The sequence below is a fragment of the Pyrgilauda ruficollis genome, unplaced genomic scaffold, assembly GCF_017590135.1.
Source record: "Pyrgilauda ruficollis isolate IOZ18807 unplaced genomic scaffold, ASM1759013v1 scaffold2, whole genome shotgun sequence".
NCBI lineage: Eukaryota > Metazoa > Chordata > Aves > Passeriformes > Passeridae > Pyrgilauda > Pyrgilauda ruficollis.
The window spans coordinates 1,105,390-1,129,307 of record NW_024519206.1 but is presented as its reverse complement, the minus strand read 5'-3'; the positions used below and the strand labels follow the sequence as shown (position 1 = coordinate 1,129,307).

The 23,918-nt window shown below is 39.5% G+C and overlaps 2 protein-coding genes across 3 annotated transcripts; both read right to left on the bottom strand.

Annotated features, from left to right (window-relative positions):
* Nucleotides 1-1,564: 1,564 nt before the first annotated feature.
* CLDN12 (claudin 12) lies at nucleotides 1,565-10,021 on the bottom strand. Of its 2 annotated transcripts, none has more exons than XM_041466460.1 (3): nucleotides 9,949-10,021; nucleotides 7,634-7,700; nucleotides 1,565-5,516 (listed from the first exon to the last, which is right to left on the bottom strand). In XM_041466460.1, the coding sequence occupies exon 3, from the start codon at nucleotides 5,492-5,494 to the stop codon at nucleotides 4,757-4,759; it is 738 nt and encodes a 245-aa protein (XP_041322394.1). In that variant the 5' UTR covers nucleotides 5,495-5,516; nucleotides 7,634-7,700; nucleotides 9,949-10,021; the 3' UTR covers nucleotides 1,565-4,756. The 2 variants fall into 2 exon arrangements, with proteins under 2 accessions (XP_041322394.1, XP_041322395.1); XM_041466461.1 differs by lacking the exon at nucleotides 9,949-10,021 and adding an exon at nucleotides 9,779-9,902.
* Nucleotides 10,022-10,669: 648 nt separating this feature from the next.
* On the bottom strand, nucleotides 10,670-22,339 carry GTPBP10 (GTP binding protein 10). The gene is given in 9 exon segments (XM_041466612.1): nucleotides 10,670-11,736; nucleotides 12,487-12,610; nucleotides 13,540-13,617; nucleotides 14,116-14,223; nucleotides 17,167-17,219; nucleotides 18,146-18,219; nucleotides 20,768-20,912; nucleotides 21,937-22,028; nucleotides 22,122-22,339. Coding segments are annotated over 9 exon segments (1,122 nt in total). The 3' UTR covers nucleotides 10,670-11,506.
* Between the last annotated feature and the right edge of the window lie 1,579 nt (nucleotides 22,340-23,918).

Below are 23,918 nucleotides of genomic sequence, written 5' to 3'. Positions count from 1 at the left end.
TGAGGTGCACTACTGCTTAGTAGGTACATGAAGGGATAAGTAACATTACACACCTAATGAACCACACATGTGAACTCAAGTCCTGTGAAATAAAACAAAGGAAAAAACTGCCAAGACGTTTGTTTCCAATGAGCACATATAGGTGGAGTAGTTTTTTAGGAATTTTAATATGAAAAAAAATTAGTCACTCCCACATTTTGGAAGAAACTGAGTTCTCCGTGTCCCAGTATTTATGTCAACATCCAACCAGCCCCTAGGTTTATACCACCTCAAAGAGAAGGCCTGTCTGAAAGTGACAGCAAAGGAGGAAATGAACCCACTGAAGCAGAGATTATAAAATCATTTTTCCACACCCTCAAATGACTTGTGGTACTGACAACTGCTTTTTACTGTGCCTACTGCACAAGAACAGTTCTCATACAAACTATTTCCCAAAACAGATAAAACCCCCATCTCCTAGAATGCCAGCGGGGAAGACTAGAAATCCTGAGGAATTACTAGCAAGTGTCACTCTATTCTGCAAAATAATTCAGGTTTTCTATGGTTATCAGCATTTTTAGCACTCAATGGGTTTTTGTATTTTGCCCCTTAACAATGGGGAAAGGCTCAGTGTAGCAATGTGGGTTTCGAAGGTGGTTGCTGCTACCTATAGCTATTCCCCAGTACGCCTCTCCTGTGGAAAAGCCACCTGGGGAAGCATTCAGGCAAGGCAGTCAAGTCCACACACCACACTCACCACAGCTAGCTCAGCGAAGAGAGGTCAAAGGGCCTTTTGTATGGCCAGCTCCAGTGACGTTTATTGCATCCCCACGCCAAAGGGAAACCAGGGTCAAAAGACGAGACCGTGTGCTGTGCACAAGGGTAAGTATGGGGTCAGTGGCCAGTGGGCTGAAGGGGGCTGGCCACCAGGGTTACCACAACCAATTAGGAAACAGGCAAAGGAGAAACCACAAGAATTTGGGACATATGGGGAAAGGAATAGGGGTGGATCATGATATTGTGCAAGACTCCACGGGGAAGTCCTTTCTGTCCACCTAGGTGGGGAAAACTCTATGGTATGCCTATCCAAGGCAATGCCCTGGGGATTTCCCTGAGGTGGAAGGATTCAGAGGATTCCACAGCTCAGTACTGAGTCACCATAACCCTGCTGAGCTGTAGTAGCCAGGAGCAGCACACAACAGAAGTGAAGCATCAAGAACCACTATCATCCTTCCGGAGGGCCACAAGTTCCTGGGATGCCCAAATGACTTTCACAGGTCAGGAGGCAGCATATTCTCCAGCTGACAGCACACCCTGCACAGCAGATGGGAGAACAGGAGTTTGGCTTATCCCCACTTTTCAGAAGGGCTGGTTTGGGGTTTTGTGATGCTTTTAAATATTATTTTGTTTTGCTCAAAGCAGAAGTCCTATAACATTACACATCTAAAATGCAGTATACATATTTTAAACCTGTGTATACACATTTTAAGGCATCTGAAATAGTCTGGTGATCAATATCGAAAGGTAAAGTCTTTCATATTCTAGTAGCTACCGTTTTCAATAAAATTAATCAAAAAAACCTGTATCTGTATGAGACTCTTTTATTAAAAATACATATCTTCTGTTTCACATAAAAAGAACCAACACTTAACACAATTGAAAGAAATTGGACAGGAACTACTTGAAAAAAGACAGGTTCCTGTAATCCCAGAGCACCCAACCTTTACTGCACAAGCTACAAATTAAAATCTTTCTGTTCAAGACCCCAAGTGCTTGTCCTGCACTCAGGAGAGCCCAGGAAGGTGCAGCTGGTCAGAGGCAGGGGTGCTAACTGCTCCCCAAAGGCTGTTCCTTGGCAGATATACCTGCAGGACACATGTGCTCTCTCCCACTCCAGGGAGGCCTGTTACTCCCCAGCCCTGGTGCTGGGCACGATGGCAACCTTAGCAAAAAATAAAAACGTTGGAGTGGCACTCAGCTCCAAGTGTCACAGGTTAGCCATATTTTTCTGTAACAAAGGAAATACAGCACAGCACTTCCAGCTAATTTCACTTAGGATCCAGCAGAAACATGTTAACAGCACTGATGAAAGAAAACCAGCTATGCTTCGGAGATAGAACATGATGCAACAGTCCTTTTGCTAACTGAAACCTATGCTGGAATCCATTATCTTCTGGAGCCCCCCTTTTCGTAACTCATTCATCTCTGGCTTTTGGAAAGACATAATTTTCAAACCAATAAGTTATCAGCTTAGGCAGCAGCAAATACTAATTAAAAGTTCTGTGCATAAAAATCCAAGTCAGAATACAAAAGAGCTGTCAGAGACATCTGCTATTAAAGTGCACAGAAAACAACACTGGCCAAACGTATATTCTTGCAGAAAGCAACAGTTTGCCAGGCTGTCATTCTTGTTCTGGAGATGCTGAAAATTTAGCTCCTTTTTAAGTCACCAAGAGACACATTCATCAACTCTTACAAATGATCAAAATGCTTTGCAAATTTAGGCTCAAAGAGTGTATCAGATGCTGACTGTAACGTTTACTGGCCAACTCATAACTGAAGCAAGGCACAAAGAAGAAAAGACACTGAAGTGATGCAGAAGCAAGATGACATTAAATCACAAACCAGTGGCCCTTTTACTTTGACTTTACAAGGCATTAAAGGATATGGGCAGCTAAACGAGCAACAGTGTTTGACAACGAGACTAACAGTAAAGCCAAGTTCAGCTTTGAAGAAAAAAATCTGGCTTGCATGTCATTAAACGTGTTCTAATCCCATGCAAGTCATGATCTGATTTAAAAAGATACTTCATACTCTCATACCCTGTAAATATAAGGGTATCATATTTAGGCCTTTAGAGGCATATCTCCTTACATATTCTGTATTGTCTACAGTGTTAGTTCCTTAAGACTGCTGTTAAATCAAGCACCATGTTAAAGGCCTGCCACTTTACTGACTATGCTGGGAATTATGATAGAGATAGCTTCCTCCCTCAGTCCACTGAAGTCTGAGATCTGCCAGCTAAAACACAATCTTTCTTTGCATACTGTTATTTCACAAATTTTAACAGATCAAGATTTGCCCATTACAGTACTTGTTTCTATTTCTAACACCTAGAGGAGGAAACTAAATGGTTTTCAAGACCTTGGATGAATTTTCAGAACTGGAATTAAATAAATTTATTTCATTTTTTTTTTAGAAAAACAAATTTATTCTGGGATTAATGAAGTGCAAATATCCACTAAGCTCCAGAATGCCACCAATCAAAGCAGCTTTCCTTACTGGGATGACATCTTAAACATAAGATCTCAATTTACCAAAACCTGAGAGAATCAAATGCTTGCTTTAATTACAGCACTCTTCAACTTACTGTCATGAAATTTTCAAGTAATGTCAAAGCCCATATTGAAGAGCTTGGATCCTTAGGGCTCATCTGCTGCTCTGTATTTTAGAAGGCAAAAAGTGATTTAAAGACATCCCAGGCTGGGAATTTACAATCCCTCCTCATCCTTGTAGAGCTACATGGTGAAGCTCAAAAGTTATTCAAAATTTCATCTTACGGAAAATAGGAATAGGAAACTTTCTGCATTTATGAGGTTGCAGCAGGGGAAATAACTGGATTTTGAAAGGTGTTAAAGAACCAGGCTGAAAAGGTTAAGTCTTAATCAGAAATGAAATAAGCTACAACTTGAAAAGTCCATCATCCATAAAGATCAACTCTGAAAAAAACCACAATCTCGTTGTTCCTTGTATATACATTTTTAAGAAACATCTAGATTAAAAAATCTCTCCCCAGGGTTATAATTCCCTTTTCAGAGAGATGTTGTTATAACTTGTATACAGTGTTTCAAAAGAATCTTTCATAGTCTTTAGAATTCTTTATGATTTTCCTAACCCTTTTTGCAGTGAGTGACACTTCTCTCCAGAACTGAACACTTTATATCATACTTGAAAATCCATTTTTAAGAAGGCCTCCAAATAAAACATTCAAGGTTCTAATCACAATTTTTAAATACTAGTGTTTTTAGTTTTAATCACAAAATAGATCTAATGAATTTGCTAACTTAGTAAAAAACAGACTAGAAATAAAATTCACAAAAGATTTCTAGCCTCCAGTAATTCACAAAATGCTATTACAGCATAGAACAACATTCTTAGTTAAAGCAGTTTTGTTCCTTCTGACAGCTACTTTGAAAATAAAGGGTAATTTGGCACTAATTCTGTTACAGAAGTTCCAAAGCAGGTATCTGTTTGTGTGTACAGTGAAAAATAAAGAACAGTGCACAGAACAGAACTGGTCTGCCGAATACCCTTTTCAGACATGACATATTACAATGCGTGGGTCTGGATGAACAATAAACTCAGTGAATCCCCTACACCCACTTCTATTGCCTGCATCTGGACAATACACGGGTGCAAGGGTCTTACAATGAGATCAGAATCTAGGAATAGCTTATCAAACTTCAAAGACGTTCACACTTCCTTTGACATCAGCAAGCAAAATGATGGATGCATACAATTGTTAGTGTACTGTTCCAGCATTAGCAGCAACTGCGACTGTAGTGAGCTCAGAGTCAAAAAAATAAGGAGAAAAAGGAAAGGTGGTCAAGAAAAACAAACAGACCAGAACAGCAACTGACTTGCTGAACTCCGGCCTCCACGGCTTTGCGCCTTGGGAAACTTGACCTTACAAAGTGCATGGCAGCACAGAGAATCAAGCCTGCAATTTTCATGGCTTGAACGAGCACAAGAGCTTGGCTTCCAAGGCTTTGTCTCCTTAAGATGAATGTGTCACAACAGGAATGTCAATTTCTACAGCAGAGAGGCGAGAACGTGCGGAGTAGGGCTGAGAGGCATAGCTGTGCATGCTGGGGGCGTGGGAATACAGGGGCTGCCAGAAAGGAGAAGGGAGGCTTTTGCATGCACAGTACCACAGGAACAGCAGGATGGAAGTGAAAAACAGACCGCCAGCACTGGCAATGGCAATAAATACAGAGATGTCAAAGCTGAAGATGGGCTCGTATTTTCTGTTCAGATAATTGTTATAAAAAATGACCCAGATGGACGGAGTGAGACAAATGGCACAGGCAAGCAGGAACAAGAGGCCGGCCACGAGATGGCAGCCTGCACTGTTTACCAGGCACTTGGCCAGTTTGACATTTGGCACGCTCGATACAAAGGCTGTGTTACACATGCCAATCATGCAGAGGAACAGAGCTGACACAGCAGTAAACATACTCAGAGGAAGGGCAAACTGAAGAACACGCAAATCCAGCTGATCGACAGCTGTGTACCACTGTGGGTCATAGATCACACAGTCTCTGCTCCCATCAAAGCGCGCACACTTAATCCAGAGTCCAGTGTAAACGGTCACATTCCTCTCATTCTTGTTGTATGTGTACAATCTCATCTGCCTCCAGTTTGGAAGCAGAACTGCTGCAAGGAGCCCAGCTACTGAGGCTGTTCCACTGAGGAAGGCCAGTACGGTCGCTGCATGAACATCCCTGCAGCCCATATTTGCCCACAGAGGTTGTTTCCTGCAATTAAAAAGAAAAATATAAACGAAAACTATGGACACAGGACTATCTACAGTTGATTTTTGATTTTAATAAACTTAGATGACAGCTAGTAGGCACTAACTCCATGGCACCTTCTTCGTCTGACACGCTTAAGACAGTGGTAACACTGTCTTAAAAACCACTAAATTCATGCTTTAATGAAATGTCAGGTTATTTCACAGACTTCTCAGCTGACAGACTGTTGAAGTTGATGTGTTCAAGATGAGAAAGAAGCACATTTGAATGTGTGAGTCTACACAGCCATGATTTAAGTTCACCTGTCCTCAACTGGCAACTCTGTCTTTAGCGCAGATACAATATCAGAGCACTACACAGCCATGATTTAAGTTCACCTGTCCTCAACTGGCAACTCCCTGTCTTTAGCACAGATACAATATCAGAGCATGTGCTCAGTCCTACCATGCTGCTGCATGAGTAAAAGGGAGTTGCTTAAAATCTGCATCATTAGACTGGCAGGGAATGCATATGTAGGCAGTTATACTCATTTTATATAGGCCAAACTGTTGACAAGAGCTGTGAGAGTGGTGGAGGCTCTGTTGAGTAACTTACTATGAATTTTTCAACCTGCCACACTACTCCTGCCTTTCAGAATCAAGTGTCCAAGTACACAAACAACTACAGAAAGCAGATGACTTTTCAGCTTTCACATTTTCCATTCCAGAAGTGTTAATACAGCTTCCTTTTCAATATAACCACTGTCTGCATACCTACTATAGCCTCTTGCCTGCAGAGATGCTGAGAAACAGTCTCAATGATGGGCCTTTACAAAACAAACAAAAACTTAAAAAAAAAAAGACCCAATTCAAGTTATCAGTTATCCCTTCTCTGCATGACCACGATATATCAAAGAAGCCTAATACATAACAGACTCTGAACATTTACCCCAGAGTGTACTTGATACTAAGAATTATAGCACCTAAAAATGAACAGATACTTTGCAAATTCTTACTGAGCACCATTCAGTTACAAACTCCTTCTGAAATTTCTTCCAAATTATTATACTGCACTGTGCATATCTATCAAATGTCTGAACTCATAAACCAATCCCTTAAGTACCAGAAGTTCTGCTTAATGCACATACAAGTAACTGAGTATCTGTATCACAGAAAGGTTATAGACATGGCTGCAAACAAAAAGGCAACTGCATCTGATCCCTCACTCTCCTTTTGCAAACATCCAATGACCAGGCAGCTCCAGTTATCAGGTAAGGAATTCCCATGCATAATGGAAACACACTAAAAGCATTATCAAGCCATACAGCTAGCCAGCAGTCTATTGATTTATAGACAAATATATGAAGTTCAATTCGTTTCCTAAGAAAGCATTAGGCAATTATTTTATGCCCTCTAACCCAGAAGAACTGGACTGTAATGTGGACACTTTCATTTAAGTGCTGATCACTGTCTAGATTCTAAAGAAGCACTCTGGAAAGAAATAATGACAACCACATTTATGCTAAAAAACTACCTTGTTTGTCAAAAAGACAGCATTATATTGTTGCTAAGGATAGCTGAGCGTTGGCAAGCTTCTCTTCCTATGGCAGTAAACTTTTCAGACGGCAGGTCATTAACAGGATAGCCCCTGGGTAGAGGGACCAGAGAAGTATTTCCATTATGACGATTTTAACGTGATGCTTAACCCTAGCTTCAGTAAGGTCAAAACAATCAACTTGCAAGAAAATGGAACTCTAACAAATGAACTTCAGGGGTAAATCTAATATTGCATCAAATTTTGTTCTCCTCAAGCTTGATGCTTTTGCTCTTCCATAAAGAGCTTGCTTTTACCTGGATACAACGTCCATGCAGACAGGGCATACTCCAAGATAGAGCTATGTATGAACCAGCTGGAATAAACACATGACTGACCATTTTCAGAAACCTACAGTTTCTGAAAATTCATTCGTAGTAGTAGATTACAGCAAACAGGCATGTTACCCACCATCCCTTCCATCGGGGGAGACCTATCCCATCTTGCAAGCACTTCTGGCTTTATGATTGTAATTATAGCTTCAGATCCCTGATGAAGACAGTAACAAAAGAGGTGTTGTCTTAATTAGATGGCTTCAGTGCACTTACCAGCAGTGTCCTCAAACTAACAGAAACTTTAGCAACTTCTATAAGCAGGAAAAAGGTGTTACTGGATCTAAAAAACAGAACAGAGTCAACATCACATTTGTTTCATGCAATTTCAGCAACAGCATTTACATTGCAATTCAGGAATGAGGAATATCAGTTATGTTTGCATTACGCCAACTCCATCACCTCTACAATTGGCTCTTATTTAAAAAACACAACTCAAACTTTTTTTCTTTCTTCAATTTTTTTTTCTCCAGAGCTTGCTCTCTATCCGTTCATCTCAAAAGGTGCAAAAAACTGCTTCTCCCATGGGCATTCCAAGACACAGAGTTTGCATCCTGAATTTCATGTTTTTAGCAAAAATTCTGTAAGAAGTCACACCGAATGATTACTGCAGATGTTAGGTTCAAGGCTGCACTTAAACAGCCATGAGGAAAGGGTGCAATGATTACTTAATGTCAGAAAACAAAGGACAAGCTCTAAATTGTTTATATATCTTGTGGGTCTCTATTCCTTCCTGCCTTCTACATGAAGGTTTCAAGGAAACTGGAGAAAACCAGGAAACACTGGCAATGCCTTTTCAACAGCTGCCCAGCTTTTCCAGAGGAAAAGATCCTCTTGTGGATTTTCTACCCCCACATCTAAGTCCCAAGATCAAATCTGCAGCTCAAAATAGGTAAATCATTTTAATACTGGACAGCATCAGACCTCCAAATATGCCAGTATGCAACTGTTAAAAGTAACAACCTACCGACAAAATTTTTGGGCTAACGTGCAAAGACAGAGTTTATTCTAAACTACCCATATCAAACCCTGAAATATTATAAAATTAATATATGAATAGGCTCCATCACCTACAAAAACATCAAAGAAATCCTTCTATCAAACTATCTAGGCAAGAAAGAGACTTTACAACACAGTGATGAACCCTGATTTTTTCACTGAATGAGAAAGAAGGCTTCGGATTTGGAAACTCATTAATAAGAATGCTATTGCATATAAGACACAACTGCAGACGCACAGCTTGGAGCAGCAGCTTTTGTTCACTAACATTACTGATGAATTTTCAAGCTTTCGGTGCATTTTGCAGCTGAAGCCAAGATAAACACACAGACCTCCCTCTGCAGGTTCACACCCTTGAACAACCACAACAACATAATTAAACAGAAAATTACTGCAGGCAAACAAAGCTGTCAGAGGGAGCTGTGCCCAGCCCAGGAGCCCCTCCCATTAGATGACGAAACTTGTGTTGTAATAAACAGATACAGAGCAGCTGTGGAATACTCCTCAACACCCAACTCATTTCTGCAGACATGAAGTTTATTTTGTTTTTTTCTTACTCTCTTTAGTCCATCTGATTTTCTTGTCTATTCCTGGTGGTGTTGAACAACTAGGGACCTCAGCCACTTGTCAACTAGTTGTCCAAGGGAAGAAAGCACACTTTGGCCAGATAAAACCCTGCCTTGCCTTAGATTCTTGGCTTCAGCTTCTTCCATCCCAAGGATTTTAAAGCTGTACTGTGAAAGGCCCTTCTACCTGATCCACAGAAGCTACCAGTCCTAACAGCACCCCTTAATAATGACAGATTTTACCTCCTATTCTAAAGATCCATGCTGCTGTAACAAGAGATGCTGGCTGAAGCTGGTTAAAAACTGGTAAGTCGTTAAAGGCCCACAAGATTAAAAAAAAAAAAATTAAAAAACACAACAAAAAGGACATTTACTACAGACATAATTCAGAAATTAGTAAAACCAGCTCTGTTCCCTTGCATGGCCGGGAGAAGCCCATGGTCTGGGAAGCATCACTATTTAGTAAAGCCCTGTAGGAGAGAAGTCACAGTATAATTTATCAACACAAACGGTTGCCTAACTAGCCACAACAACACGAGCAGTTCAAAATTTTTCACGAGTTTTGGCTAATTGGCCACCAGAAACTGGAGGCCTACATCTCGCCAGTTTCAAGGGACTGGCTCAGAACCACTGCCACCAGTCTTTTTTATTTTAATTCTGGGAATCAATCATGCAGTTCCACGTTCTACAAAACTCCTTTTAAAATTAAATATAGATGTAACGGGTTAGAATTAACGATCCTAGTTAACAGATTAAGACTTCCAAGAAAAACTTGGAGCAGGGGTAATTATTTTACCGACTGAATCGGAAAGAGCAGCGGACGCACGGAGCGAACACACAGCGTCCCCCCGGGGAGCACCGCCGATCCCCGCCCGCGCCAGCGCTCGCAGCCTGCCGCACAGCGATCCCGGGCTCTCGGGGGAGCCGGGGAGCGCCGCAGGGCCCGGGCTCGCCGCGCCCGCTCACCTTGCCGCCGCGCTCAGGAGGCGCCATGGCCGCCGCTCCGGCCGCGGAGCCGCCGCGCTGAGGGGAGGCCGCGAAAAAACAAAATGCTATTTTCAGCTGTGAAACAGCCTGCAGAAAAGGAGGCTCAGGGGTGATGTTATCACTCTACAACCCCTTGAAAGGAGGTTGTAACCAGCCAGGTGGGAGTCGGTCTCTTCTCTCCCAGGCAACCAGCGACAGGATGAGAGGAGATGTCCTCAATCTGTACCAGGGCAGATTCAGATTGGACATCACAAGGAATTTCTTCACAGGAAGGGTAATGGGCTGCCCAGGAAGGCGGAGGGTAGATGTGTTTAAGGAAACAGTGGACATGGCATGAATGAATGCCATGAATGACCATGAATGCCATGGTCTAGTTGACAAGGTGGTGTTCAGTCATTGGCTGGACTCAAATCTCACAGGTCTTTCCCAATCTAATTGATTCTGTAATTCTGTAAAATGGAGTATCAAAAATTATTGACAGCCTATTCTTAACATTAGGGAAAGCATGCTAGTCCCGAACACAGTAAAATTAGAGGAAAATCACAGTAAGAACCAGTACCAATGATTAAAAAAAAAAAAAAAAGCATTATGAGAAACCATACCTTTCTTTCCAGTAACTGCTTCAACAAAATTTAAAGAAGCAGGGTATGATACATATATTACAAAACAAAACTAAACCAAACTATAAGGCTTTAATGTATTCAGTGTTATTTTGCTTTACAAGCAATTTAATAGCTTTAAAGTACAAAACACCCTGACAATAAAGGACTTCAAATTTTTTTTTCAAAGTAAAATGTGAGTGTGCCTTCTTGTAATACAAAATCTGGAACACTAAATATTTCCAAAAATGTATAGCTCTGTTGAGAAGAAGCAGTATTCTTCACCGAAACGTAACATAAACCCAACAACTCCATAAAAGGAGGAATCACAAATTGAGCACAGGAATTTGGAATCAAGATTTATACAACTAAAATAACTGCAGTAGGCACCAGCAGGTGTCAAAAAAACCTCCAACATTACAAATCAGTCTTGCTTTTAGTGCTCCTACAAGTCACTTCCTAGTAGCCATTCATATGTGTTTCCCTTTAAATCCTTAAAACCAACAAACCCCCTACAATCCAATGCCTGTCACAACAGCAGAACTGGTTCATCTTAGAAGCCCCAGACCCTAGAAAATTCCTCCATCAGAAATTCCCCTTGGTTCTGCTGATGCCCACAGGACATGCGAAGTTGTTGAACTTGCTCCTTTGTGCAAGTTATATTCCCTCCATTCCTCTCACTTGGCAAAAAAATATTCCAGGGATCACCAGGTGTTAAGCAGTGCTTTGAGTTACACATACTTTGGTCTTTACACTGTTGAGCTTCGTAGCCAATGTAAATAAAAAAAAACTTGTCTCTTTCCCCACTGTGCCCTACCCAAGTGCCTAAACAAATGCAGGGAAGCAGGCAATGATGGAAGAGGGAGCAATTAAATGGAAGGTCTGCACAACAAAGGCTTCATGTGCATAGTTAAAATATTAAAATGTGCTGGATCCATTCAGGAATGCCAGCTTCTATTCATTTGTTCTTCTTTGGAAGTTTGTAAAAGCAGGAGTTTCTTTTTCCGATATTCTTCATTCACCTGCTCTGCTTGCTCATCTATGGATTTTCTTAGACATGTTTTGAGTTCCTCAATTCCTTCTCCAGTATACGTAGATATAGGAATCACCTCTCTGAATTCAAGAGTATTTTCTGGAATCATTTCTTCCTCTAGTAAGTGAAAGAAGTCTGAAAAATTGTATTGAAAGAGTTAGTACAATCCCCTGTATCACTACAAATACTGTATCACTACAGAGCCCATAAAATCCCATTAAATGTAGAAAATATACTTTAATAAATTACAGTTATAAACATAGCTGTAATTAATATGCATACTATCTGCATAATTAGTCTTCTCAAATCTCAGAAGACAAGCACTAATATAGCAGTTATACCATTCTTAATGTGGCCATGAGAAGATTCTATACACTTCCAGTGAGTACAAAGAAATCCCAAGTTGCAGAATATGGGAGAATATGGCCCTAAGCCTTTCTGGTTTCTACACACTCCAGAAAAGAGAAAGCAATTCACCCCAATGTAATTGCAAGATTAAAATAAACCTACATAGACCTTTCCATAATTTTCAAGTGTTTAGGCCAAAATCACATGACAAACGGAACATATGTCAATGCCTGTGAGGGGACCTTCTATGCAGGTTACTCTTATTCCAGACACCTAGACTGGAAACTTGCTATCCCATATCATGGCTGGGAAAGATCATCTTGGATATCTCTATTTTATTACCATCATTTCCCAACAGTGAAGCCATAACAAATGCATATAAACACAGCTCTAAATGCAGGAAGTGATTTTAAACATATGTTCAAATAAGAAATTTAATAGTCGACTTCAGCTTCAAACAACTCTCTGCCAATGCAGTTATCCCTATGAAATCTTACTACTACTTTTGATGAGAGCTATTGTCAGAATTTCATTTACCCTGAGGATTCTCTAGTTGTGTCATAAGTTCATCCAAGTTATACTTTGCACAAGGCAAATCCATTTTATTAATGGCAAGAAGTGCAGGCTTTGATACAAGTTCCTCTTTGTACAGCTCCAGTTCCTTAAAAGAAAAGTAAATTTCCTTTAGTAAGTATTTTTAGTTTAACAAGTGCTACTTCAATTTTACATCTCCTCTTGCATTTGTTTAATTGCCTAAATAGCCCTTCATGCCCAAGCAGCTGTGAGTTTGACTCAGGTGCTCAAGGCTGATATAATACAGCACAGAAGAAAATAATGTTCAGTGATTCAGTAATTTTTTTGCACAAAGACAGATTTCAGGTAAACAGGCTAGCTCATTCTGAAATGCCTTTTACAAAAAGAATGAGAGTTTTAGTTTTTGTTTATTCATTCATGAAGACAAAATCATTTTCAGAAAAACTTCAGACCTATAAAACATATAAGAAAATAATTTAGAGAGTGTTATAATTCTTAAACATTTTAATATTAGAAAATCACAACCTGAATAAACTAAAAATAAACAGCAATACCCAAAATTTACAAGATTCATCAACTTAAGTCACACAGTTAGAGATAAATTCTAAGTTACATAATATGTATTATTTTAATCAGAAGCATAGTTAAGAGATGGAAATAGTGAATGTCTGCAAAGCTGGGGCCTGATGTTGGCTTATGCAGTAAGGGCATCAAGGCACGGCTTTAACTGTAACCACACATTTCTACTTCTAAAAATGCTACTGGATTGAGGAACTGAAAATTATGTGTCTTTTTACCTTTACTTGACTGTAATATCCCACATGCTGCACAGATTAAACAATTCTATTAATAATTATGCCCAACATAAACTAGAGTGGTTTAACCTGGACGAGTAAAAATAAGGACTTCATAATTTTGGAGAATCTTTATGGTCACTGGCCTTACATTATAAATCCAGAAGACACACTAACATTTGAATGTTTCTCCATCAAAACTGAGCCATTCTCTTGACTCAACACTTAACTACAGCTGTCACATAGGAATATGAGAACTTACCTTTGTTAGAAGCAATATTGTTTTGAAGGCTGTTCTGAACGGAGTCTTCATAGACAGCTGAAACCCAGAAATATCAACCTGAAAAAGTTACACAAAAACAAGTTTTGTGGTGTAAAATTATGCTACAGTATCAAGGTACTCTCCATCAACTACTTTGCCCTGGAATGTCCATGGCAATGTGTTTACTCCTGGGCAAGTAACAGAGGGCTACTACACAGCAAAGAAACATCAGACACTGGAGGCACAAATTGCTTTATTCTGATACAGTGTTTTTCAAAGGTCTGGTTTTTAAACTTCTTATGGGAATCTTACAGAAAAAAAAAATCATGCTTTTGTTATGCTTGGAACACTTCACTGTTCTAAATTAATTAGAAATTTTCAATGATAAATTCTATTTAAGAACTTAATTTATCATTAGTCATTTGAGTGGTCCATTCTGTAAACACAATTACAGCTATATTTATCATAATCATGCAAATTATAAATTATTTTCTAAATTCCAATTACATTTCACTTAAGATGTATTATATTTACTGCACTTTGATTCCAATAAACTGTAAATTTTATTTAACTTACAACTAAGAGAAGCTGTTTGGTTCTCTCTACATGTTTGAGAAATTTGTGGCCCATTCCTTTGTTTGCATGTGCACCTTCAATCAGTCCTGGGAGATCAGCTACTGAAATCTAGGAAAACAAATGTTTCAAACAAAATACTTCCAGTAAGCAAACCCAGGGACTTTAAACTATCAACAGTGATTATCACTATAAACAAACAAAAGAACCCAGACAAAATGATATGCATTGGCTGTTTCAGTACATTTACAATCTATCATTAGAAGCAGATTAAACAAAATGCTGCTATTACACAGACCTGGTGCTTCTCATGTTCCCCCCATCTATTTTTTATAGCTGTTCTGCAAAGCACACAATAGAGGGTAATAATACCTCAGCAGAGATCTTACAAAATTTAGCTATTACCTGAGAATAAAACAGACTCCGAAAGGCGAGCAGTTTAGGCTATCACATTTGTATAGTGACATTTCTCACTGTCACTGAGAAAGCAAATAAAGTCTGTTCCTTGTGGCTACAGAGTATCATTACTCCAAATACAAGCCCACTTAACACTGCTCCCCTGAGCATCAGAAGCTACAAGAATTTCATTTCTGCTCTTCAGCTCTAATGAGACTTTGATTACTCAATCAGCTTCCAGACAGAGCCCAGCTAAGACTGCCACAATGGACAGGGACCTTGTCATTTTCTCTGCTGGTTGAGAGGGCTGTTCACCAGCTGAGGAAGACTGAAAAAAGGCAGAGTGATAATGAAACCACCAAAATGGCTACTCAGTAAGTCACAGAAAACTAAGAGAGTGAAGTAAAGAAGAGCAAAGGTAAGGTCTTCAAATCTATTTAATGCCCATTTAGACAGCAACTGGATTAAAGTGAACAATACCTGAAGCCAGCATACCATAAAATTTCCAGTGTGCTACTTAGTGCAGAAGGGGGCTCAGATACTCTGGTAGAAAATATAAGTGATTCTGCTAGTTTTCATGATCTGGTACTGAGACCTGAAACCCAACTCTATTCAGATCCTACTGAGTAGGCTCAGATTCTACTTCTGTGTCTTTTTTTTTTTTTTTTTTTCCTCCAAACAGTTATGACAGACAGCACTAGGAAACCTGAATGTATTTTCTTTTTTATATTGTACTAAGATAAAATGAGCAAATTGTTACATATCTCTTTAAAAATATCAATGTTCTTTATGAAAAAATGAGTCATTGTCCTTTGAATGCTACAGGAAAGACACCTCAATCATTGCTCTTAATTACATTGCTTATGTTGTTTTGGATTCAGCAATTGCAATATGGAGAGTACTTCCTCTTACCCCCAGAAGTTCCATGTGACCACAACCCCTAGTTCCCTCGACTTTAGAAATCAGGTATTTTGTCCATATACTTTCTATATAGCCCCTGACACTGTGGAATAAAAGCCATGAACTGTAGAAAAGGCCAACAATAAGGATCACTGGCTGTGACAACAAAAAGACTTCAGAAAAGAAAGCCAGGAGTGCAAGTAGATCTCTTGCTGGAGAAAAAGACATCAATATGAGCAAGAGATCCTCATTCATGGCAGACAGTTTTTTGGAAGGGCTATGAAAAATCCTGTTTATTTGCAGCATAGCTTTCTAGGATAAACTACCCTAAACTAGCAGATAAAATTAATATAACCTTAAACATATTGCATCTCTGCAGGGAACCAGACAAACTAGGCTTACTTTCTTTAATACACAGTTTACTTGAAGTTTGTTAAATGAAGGTTTCAAGCACCAGCTACTGAATCTCCCTAGCATTATTGGTTCTGAAAGCAGAAACAGTAGTTTTTTGTCTTTTCATATCTGAGGATTGTTTTTCTGGTTAACTCATCTGAAACCCTTTTATGCACTTGCCTTTTATCTTGAAAATGATGAGTCCAGTGCTGTGTGTATCATACACTTCAAAAACAAAGTAAAAGCACATCAAAGAAGATTCAAGCTTGAAGAAAAAATGTTTGCTGCAACTTTTAAGTGAAGCTGGGGTCCAAAATCTATTAGCCTCTCTAGTCTCATTTAGCACTGGTCTCCCCATCAGTGGATACTGTAGAAAGGATTCCAGACACCACACAATTAATCTGACAACTTTTATCTGAGGAAGGTTGGAAGACCTTCTTCAGAACTTTTATGCCGAAGAAGGCTGAACTCTGGGTGGAACAGAGTTCATAAAAATTGAAGTGGTAGGGCCATAACTCCACCAGTCTTTCACAACCACAGCCTACCACAAAAGGAACTGGACCCAGGTGCCTCACCTCTCAGGCAGTGCACTATCCTGGCTGTTCACGTAATCACTATCACATTATACTATTTCAGTTTTTAATTAAACACTCAACCCACCAAACAAAAAAAAACAAAAAACCCTATGCCCCAAAAAACAAACCAAACGAACAAAAATGGCACAAAACCAGAAAAAACCTAAAAGAAAGTTAGAACAGCCGACTTTGAAAGTCATCACAAGAAGTTATGGTAGCAGGGTTATAATCACAAAACTCCCTGCCATTCACTAATGTAGATCTTCAGCTATTGGACAAATCTGCCACTATCTGAATTCTGAAAATTAGTCACTCAGTCCAGACCTCTCTGTACAGGCAACTTGCAAGAAATTTGCTTCTTCTAATTAACAATAACAGGCTGGTCTCTGAAACAGTGATTTCTTTCCAAGTCCTAAACTTTTAAGAGTACACTAGGAGACAGCAATCTCAATTCCATAAACAACTTCCCACCTCTAAGATTGTAAGCCAGGATTAGAACCACAGAAGGAAGGTAAGAGAAAATGAGAAGCCATTTATTAAAGTGACTTGAAATAAGCTCTACATCATAATACTGTATTTGGCTATGAAACTCTCTTATTATTACTTCATAAAACAGTACTTTTCTCACAACTCCTGTTAAGCCTGTATAATTGCATTTGACATGTACACATTATAGATACATATGAAAATACCTACAAGTTTTCATTCTCTTTCTGAAATTCTGTTAAGCAACATAATTAGTCACTCCATATAACTTTAACAAACAATCAGAGTGAAGTTTCATACCAACCTGCTTATAATCTGCATACATGATCTTTCCTAGTTCAGGCTGTATTGTTGTGACTGTGGCAAGGGGACAGGAAGAAAACAAACTGGTTTTAACATTTAAAAAAATGTTAAAGTTATAAAACATTTAAATATTGTAGAACTTTCTCAGTGTATTTAAATTAAGCAAATGTGTAGTAGCAAAAAAAAAAAAAAAAAAAAAAGGAAAAGGGATAAAGAAAAAGCAAAATAAGACAGATGAAAATTAGACCACATAAAATCCAGTGCTTGACCAAGTCTTATCTCCTTCTGCAGTTCTGCTCCAGTCATCCCAAAATGGGAACAGTGAAGGTAGAGAAGTCTCAGACACAAAAATATTACCTAGATTATGGATTAGCTTCCAAACAGGGATAAAACAACGAAAAGTAAAGTGAGATAGGACTCTTCAAACTGAGAAAAGGCTGTAGAGAATTGGGAATGGTGCAAAAAGGTCAGTAGGAGTTATTGGTACCTGCACTCTTTAATTAAAGAGGATCAGATAATTAATTCGAACTTATTGATAGAAAAAAAAAAATTCTGTCCATTTTTCAGTGGACAGATTAAAACCCCAAAATCTTCTCTGTTCCAAGGTAGCAAGTTCTAAAGCATACAAGATGTTCAAGCAAAGGAACTTCACAGTACATGTTCTGTAGACTGAGGATATTACAAACCACAGAGAATCTCAGTTGCAATAAAAGGGGTTGAGACAAAAATAAATGTTAAATAGACCCTGCATTAACAGGTTGAAGCAATATGGGGGTGTATACATGAAAAACTGAGATGGGTAAAGGAACTGGACACTGAGGCAGCAAGTATCTCCTTGAAGTATTTCTTATAATTAAAAAGCCAGGCAACATTTCTACCCTGTTCTTTATTATAAATATTTACTATAAGCAAGTCAGTGAAAAGACTTCTTTTCCTTCTCGGGAAGTATTACTGCTCTAAAAATAAGAGTATGAACTTACATGCATAATTTGCAATCTCAGGTTTGGCATGTGAAATCTTGCTTAACAAGGATGACTTTCCTGCATTTGGAAACCTAGAAGGAAAATCAGGATTGATACACTGAATAAACACCTATATGATTACTGTATATTTATTTCCAAATGTATTATTCGATGCTATCAACTATTTTTGCACTCATTTACTCAGACTATTGGGTTTTTTTTACAAAACAAACAAGCCCTAGATCATTATGATTTACTTTTTGACATCAAATCTGAATAATTTTTCTAAATCCAACAATGCTTCCTAAGGATGCACGCAGGAGAGTTATGTAAATAGAAGTGTAATTTATTTAAGTGAAATCTTTCAAAGTCACTCAGACAGAAATACAGCATTACCATCCAGACACACCTGGATTCACTCTTCATGTGCTATAGCTAATTTTGTAAATTATGCTTGCATTCTAAAAAGCTGTCATGCAAATATATCTTTATATTTTTAAATGTATCTGGATTTACAGTCTCTCAGCATACACATCAGGGTTTATGACAGTCTATACTTTAAGCACCAATGATACCTATGCTAGAGTTCAGCTAACAGAGCAATGCAAATGCAAACTCAGAGAGAGTGAGACTGCATATAGACACACACATGCACAGTGTATAAGTGGTTTTAAGGCAATGAAGTTGCATGAGGGATCCTGAAATTAGTACTAACCTGTTCTGCTACCAAGTAAACCCAAAAGAACACCTAGGAACTGGTCTGTGGACACTTGTCTGTTGTAACATTTTCGCTTTGCAAGGGACAGCTATACCTACATCCTACAACAAAAGTGTTCCTTAATGGATACACCAGATTTTACAAACGCTTCTTCACAGAACACATCTACCCACTGAAATGAAACCTAAGGTAAGACTGAAATTGTAACACCCACTCATTTTAAAGATTAACCTGAACTGCAAAAAGGCACAATAGCTTTGATCCATGTAAAACTTGAACTTAATGCTGACATCCAAGGATAGAATGCAGTCCTTGTTCTTAGCACATACTCCATCCAGAAAGTCCACACAAGAGTTATGTTCCAGTCAAATTCACAAATATTCATCTCAGAATGACCAAATAAAACTCTGTCTACAGGCAACTCAACACAGTCACAAGATACAAAGACAGGTGTCCCACAGAAAACCAAATAGTCTCCACTTGAATACATGGAGAACCATGGCCTGTTAACAAGGCTGGCTGGTACTATATTACAGGCCTTTATAAAGAGGAGGTACATAAATCTTTCTTAAAAAAAAAAAGAAAGCAACCTAATGACTCTTGTTATAATAGGGAAACTATTGAGTGCAGTTTTCATATACTCTGATGTAGAAAAGTGCCTTAAAGACATTCCTAAAGGCTACTCTGGTCATATACTTGAGAAAGCATTTGTTTCCACTGAAGTAGATTAGGTTCTTTGAAGTTTAAATTGCAACCTAGACTAACACATCACAACCTGTACCCAAACTTGATGGGGCCTTTCTCGAGTCTACATAGGTTTTTTTTTTACCTGATCTAATAGCAAACCACTCACAAAAAAGGCAAAAATAGCAAACAAAGAGATCAAAGTACAACCACAACCATTGGAGGCTGATTCATACTCTCAATAAGAAAACTATATGCTTCTCTAATTGACTGATAATGATTTTTGTGTCCATTTTGAAGGCAAACTGTCAGCTGAAATACAAGATTAAAGAAGCACCAGCATCATAAAACTCCTGTACTTTCACACTGATCAAAACAAGAAAAAAATTCTGTCAAGTAACTACTGAAGACCAATTGAAAATTATGTAACTTTAGAGAAATTTTATATTGTCAAAATTATTTCTAATAAAAAAATAGTTAGTGTATCAATCTGTCTTCAAGTTTCCATTTTTTATCCACGCTGTCTTCAAGTTTCCACATTTTATTGGTATATAGCAACTAGACTATTTCCACCTCAAACTCATCACTACATGTGTTTTTTGTTAATAAGGACCACAGGGCTGATTTATGTTAGCAGATGCTGAATAGAACAACAGTTGTACTACAAGTGTAGGCTGTTGAAAGCTTTCTCCAAATAAAAATATACTTATCTGCATTGTCATAAAGCAGCAACATCGATATTCAAGTCCTACTGTTCTAGTTTGTAATGACTTCCTTCCAACATTACAAGCTGGTTTTTTGGGAGAATAGGAAACATAGCCTTTGGAATTCTCTTCAGAATTGCTACTGTAAGGATCTACTTGTCCCAGTGCCATGAAGTTAAACACTCAATATGCAGTGTTCTTGGCACTGTTTTGCACCTCCTACCTACTTAATAAATATTGTGCTAAGACTACTGTGGCCATCACTGCAACTGCTAAATACAATTATATTACAAATTATATATTATCCTGATTCATGAAGCCCTTCACTCACCAAAACATAGCGAATACTTTCAAATGTAAAAATTAATTTTAATAGCTTTAAACTCAATCTGATTTTTTCAAACTGCAAATAACTTAGGTGGCAATACAAATGCACAATTTAACACTCATCATCCAAATTCAAATTTCTTTGAAATCTAATTTGAAATGTACTACTTTGTTTTCTAATATTAGTTTTCAAACTACTGTACTTACCCAACTAAGCCAACATCTGCTATAAGTTTCAGATCAAGGTGAACAGTTCTCCTCTGACCTTTGCAAGGCAGAAAGTTTGTAGCCAAAGAGCCTCCAAGACCTCCATGAGCCGCTAAGAATCTCTCTCCTGCTGCATTAAGCTCTCCTGAAAATAAATTTGTTAGTGAAAAGACACAATCTTCTGCAGTAGTTCATTTGTGATTTTCCATTTAAATGTCTCCAGCTGTAAGACAATTTTGTGTATGCTTCCTTGCAAGAACTGTGCCCTCAAGGTGATGGTGATTTTCATTGTTTGGCAACAAATGAAAGCCACCACACCCCAGTATTTTTCTCCATCATACAATCAGTCACCTCAAGAAAACTACAGTCAGACAAAGTATGGCCAAGATTCTGAACTCTCCAACATTTGAATTCAAGAATGCAAGGAAAAATACGCATTGATAGAGATGTGGTTCCCTTCAGATGGTTCATATTTTTCCATTAAGATGCAGACTATGATACCTCCCTTAGGGTTAGAATAATTAAAACAACAACAAAACAAAAAGAACAACACTTGGATATCTTTAGCCCTCTGATATGCCTGCATCATAAACAAATCTTGCAATACATCCAGTGCAGTCAAACATCCAAACCAGGGCAATTTGGGAATTTAGTTTTAATTCTGAACAGTCTGAAAAGAAAAACTCTGAAAAACTGCAAAGGAACCATTGTGAGCTATTCCAAGAGTATTGAAAGACACCTTCCTAGTGAGTAAAAAACAGATATGCATTTTAAGTAAGCTAAAATTCAGCACGGATCTTTGTCTTTTGAGCATTTTCATAATTCCGTAAAGATATAGGGACACTTACTTGGGTTTACAGAGACATAACTTATGTGAGGGCACGAACGGTTCTGTGGAGGATCAGTATGGCTTCCAGCCTTTAACAAGTCCTTCCAAGCAAAGGACTTGTATGTAGTGATACAAACCAACTACAGCTAATTTCTGGAAGGGGTCCCTGCTTTTCCAACTATTTTTACAGTGTATATGTCAACTTGGCCAAACAAAGAAAAACACAGACATATTTTGGAAAGCCTGTAACCTTAAAACATCCTAGTATTAGAAATTCACTAGATGTTCTCAATAAATGTAACAAACATTAGATACCTTAAAACAAAGCAAATATTCTTACCAATCTGCTTGCCATCATCATCAAGAACTGAAATTCCCAAAGGCACGTGAACTTCACAATCTTTTCCTTTTTCACCTTTTAGAGCTTTAACACTGGGAGAAATTAAACCAGGCTTAGTACCTTCAGCTGACATTTTGCTTTCTGGAAAAGTTGTAAATAACAACTTTCATTAAATGGATTCTTACCTGCTGTTGGCTCCTGCTCCAGCTACAAATCGCTTCTGGGGATATTTCTCCCTAATGCTCTTTAAGGTAGTCCTTTCTCGGGCGACGAACCAGACATCACCACCTCTTCCTCCTTCCCCTCCCAGATTAGGATAACCCATTCCACCAGTTCCTCCTCTCACATAGACCCGCAAATCGTCTATGAAGTTGCTGTACTAATAAAACAATAATTTCAACATCAGTTAATTACGTTCTCTTTATATTTCGCTACACAGAAGTGTGGGTAAAACCGCTTGGACCGATCTTTCACGGCAATAGATGAAACTTCAGAAAGGAGTGTAATGTTTGGCACGTCTTCTCCGGCAGCGACACCTCACGGCGCGCAGGGTCCCGGGCAGCAGGCCGGGCCCGGGCTCCGCAGACCCGCGTGTGCCGCCACGGCGGGACATCGCCGACGGGCCCTGAGGGCGCCGGGCACCGCGGGGCGGGACGGGACCAGCCCGCACCAGCCGGCACACGGGAACTCCCGGAGAGGCCCCGCAGGCCCAGCCGCCCTTGGGCTCCCGCCGCCGCCGCTGAGGGGGGACCGGCGGCTGCTCCGAGCGCCGGCGCGGCGGGGCCGGCCCCGCGCCTCGGGCCGAAGGGAGGTGGCGACGCCGAGACCCGCAGAGCCAGAGGGAGCTAACAAATCGTCCGGAGGGTTACAGAGGATGAGGGCCGTGAAACGGGTCCTGGCTCACCAGTGAAACAGGCCTCGTAACCTCAAAGGAGGGAGCCTGGGCAAAGGACCACCTGGGCGTTTATTGCACATTCCTGTTGAGTCGTCGGCTCCTGCTATGTCACTGGCCATCTCTTGTCATCTGCTGTGTCTTCTGTCCCTTGGCTGGCGCCACAGGTCCCCGTACCCTTTGTAATGTAAGGGATTGGTGCCAATTGATGGGCTTTAGAATCCAGCAGTGGGAGGTGGCGACCACCAGTACACCAAATCAAAAGAATAGAAGACTGAGCATGTGGACTACTTAGTATTGGAAAGGAAAGAATAATTTAAGAAACCATACGAATAAATTGCTAGATAACTTGTAGCCAATGAACTGTGACTTTGCTTGCTAAAATGTATATGTAGTGTACAGTTTTGAGAATTGGTATGCTTGATTTGTGGAAAACTACTGCCTCACACCCTGCAAAGAGCAAACTGTGTCTCCTTTGGAAAGGAGAGGTTTAGAAACCTGGCTCTGTCCGTGTTTAGAGAGTGCCTCAAAGAGCAAACTGTGTCTCCTTTGGAAAGGAGAGGTTTAGAGAGTGCCAAAATCGGCAGCAACAGGAGAGCCTGACGGGAGAGCCCCAACTGCAGGAGCGGCCAGGTTTTGGTTAACAGCAGCGCTCTCCAGCAGCGTGTTCTCCTTGGAACCTGTGTGCTGGCTTCAGACAGCATCTGCTGTTGGCTGTCCCCGTGCAGCTGGACCCTTTAAAAGCTGTTGGTCATATTGCTGGTGTTCCCTCCCTCAAGAAACTGAGACCTGATCTTTAAATTGTACTAATTTTTAGGATAAGTATGACAGTTAAAAATACATGGCTTTAATAAGGCTTAAAGTGCTTTGCAGTTTTTAAATGGTCATGAATAAGAAATTATTTTGTAAATTGTGACATCAGTTAGGTCTGAAGAGTAAAATTGGTAAAAAAATCAGAGTCATAGAGTGGTTTGTATTAGAAGGGACCTTAAAGTTCCAATCATCCAGTTCCAATGCCCCTGTCATGACAGGGACACCTTCCACTAGACCAGGCTGCTCCAAAGTCCTTGTCAACCTGGCCTTGAACACT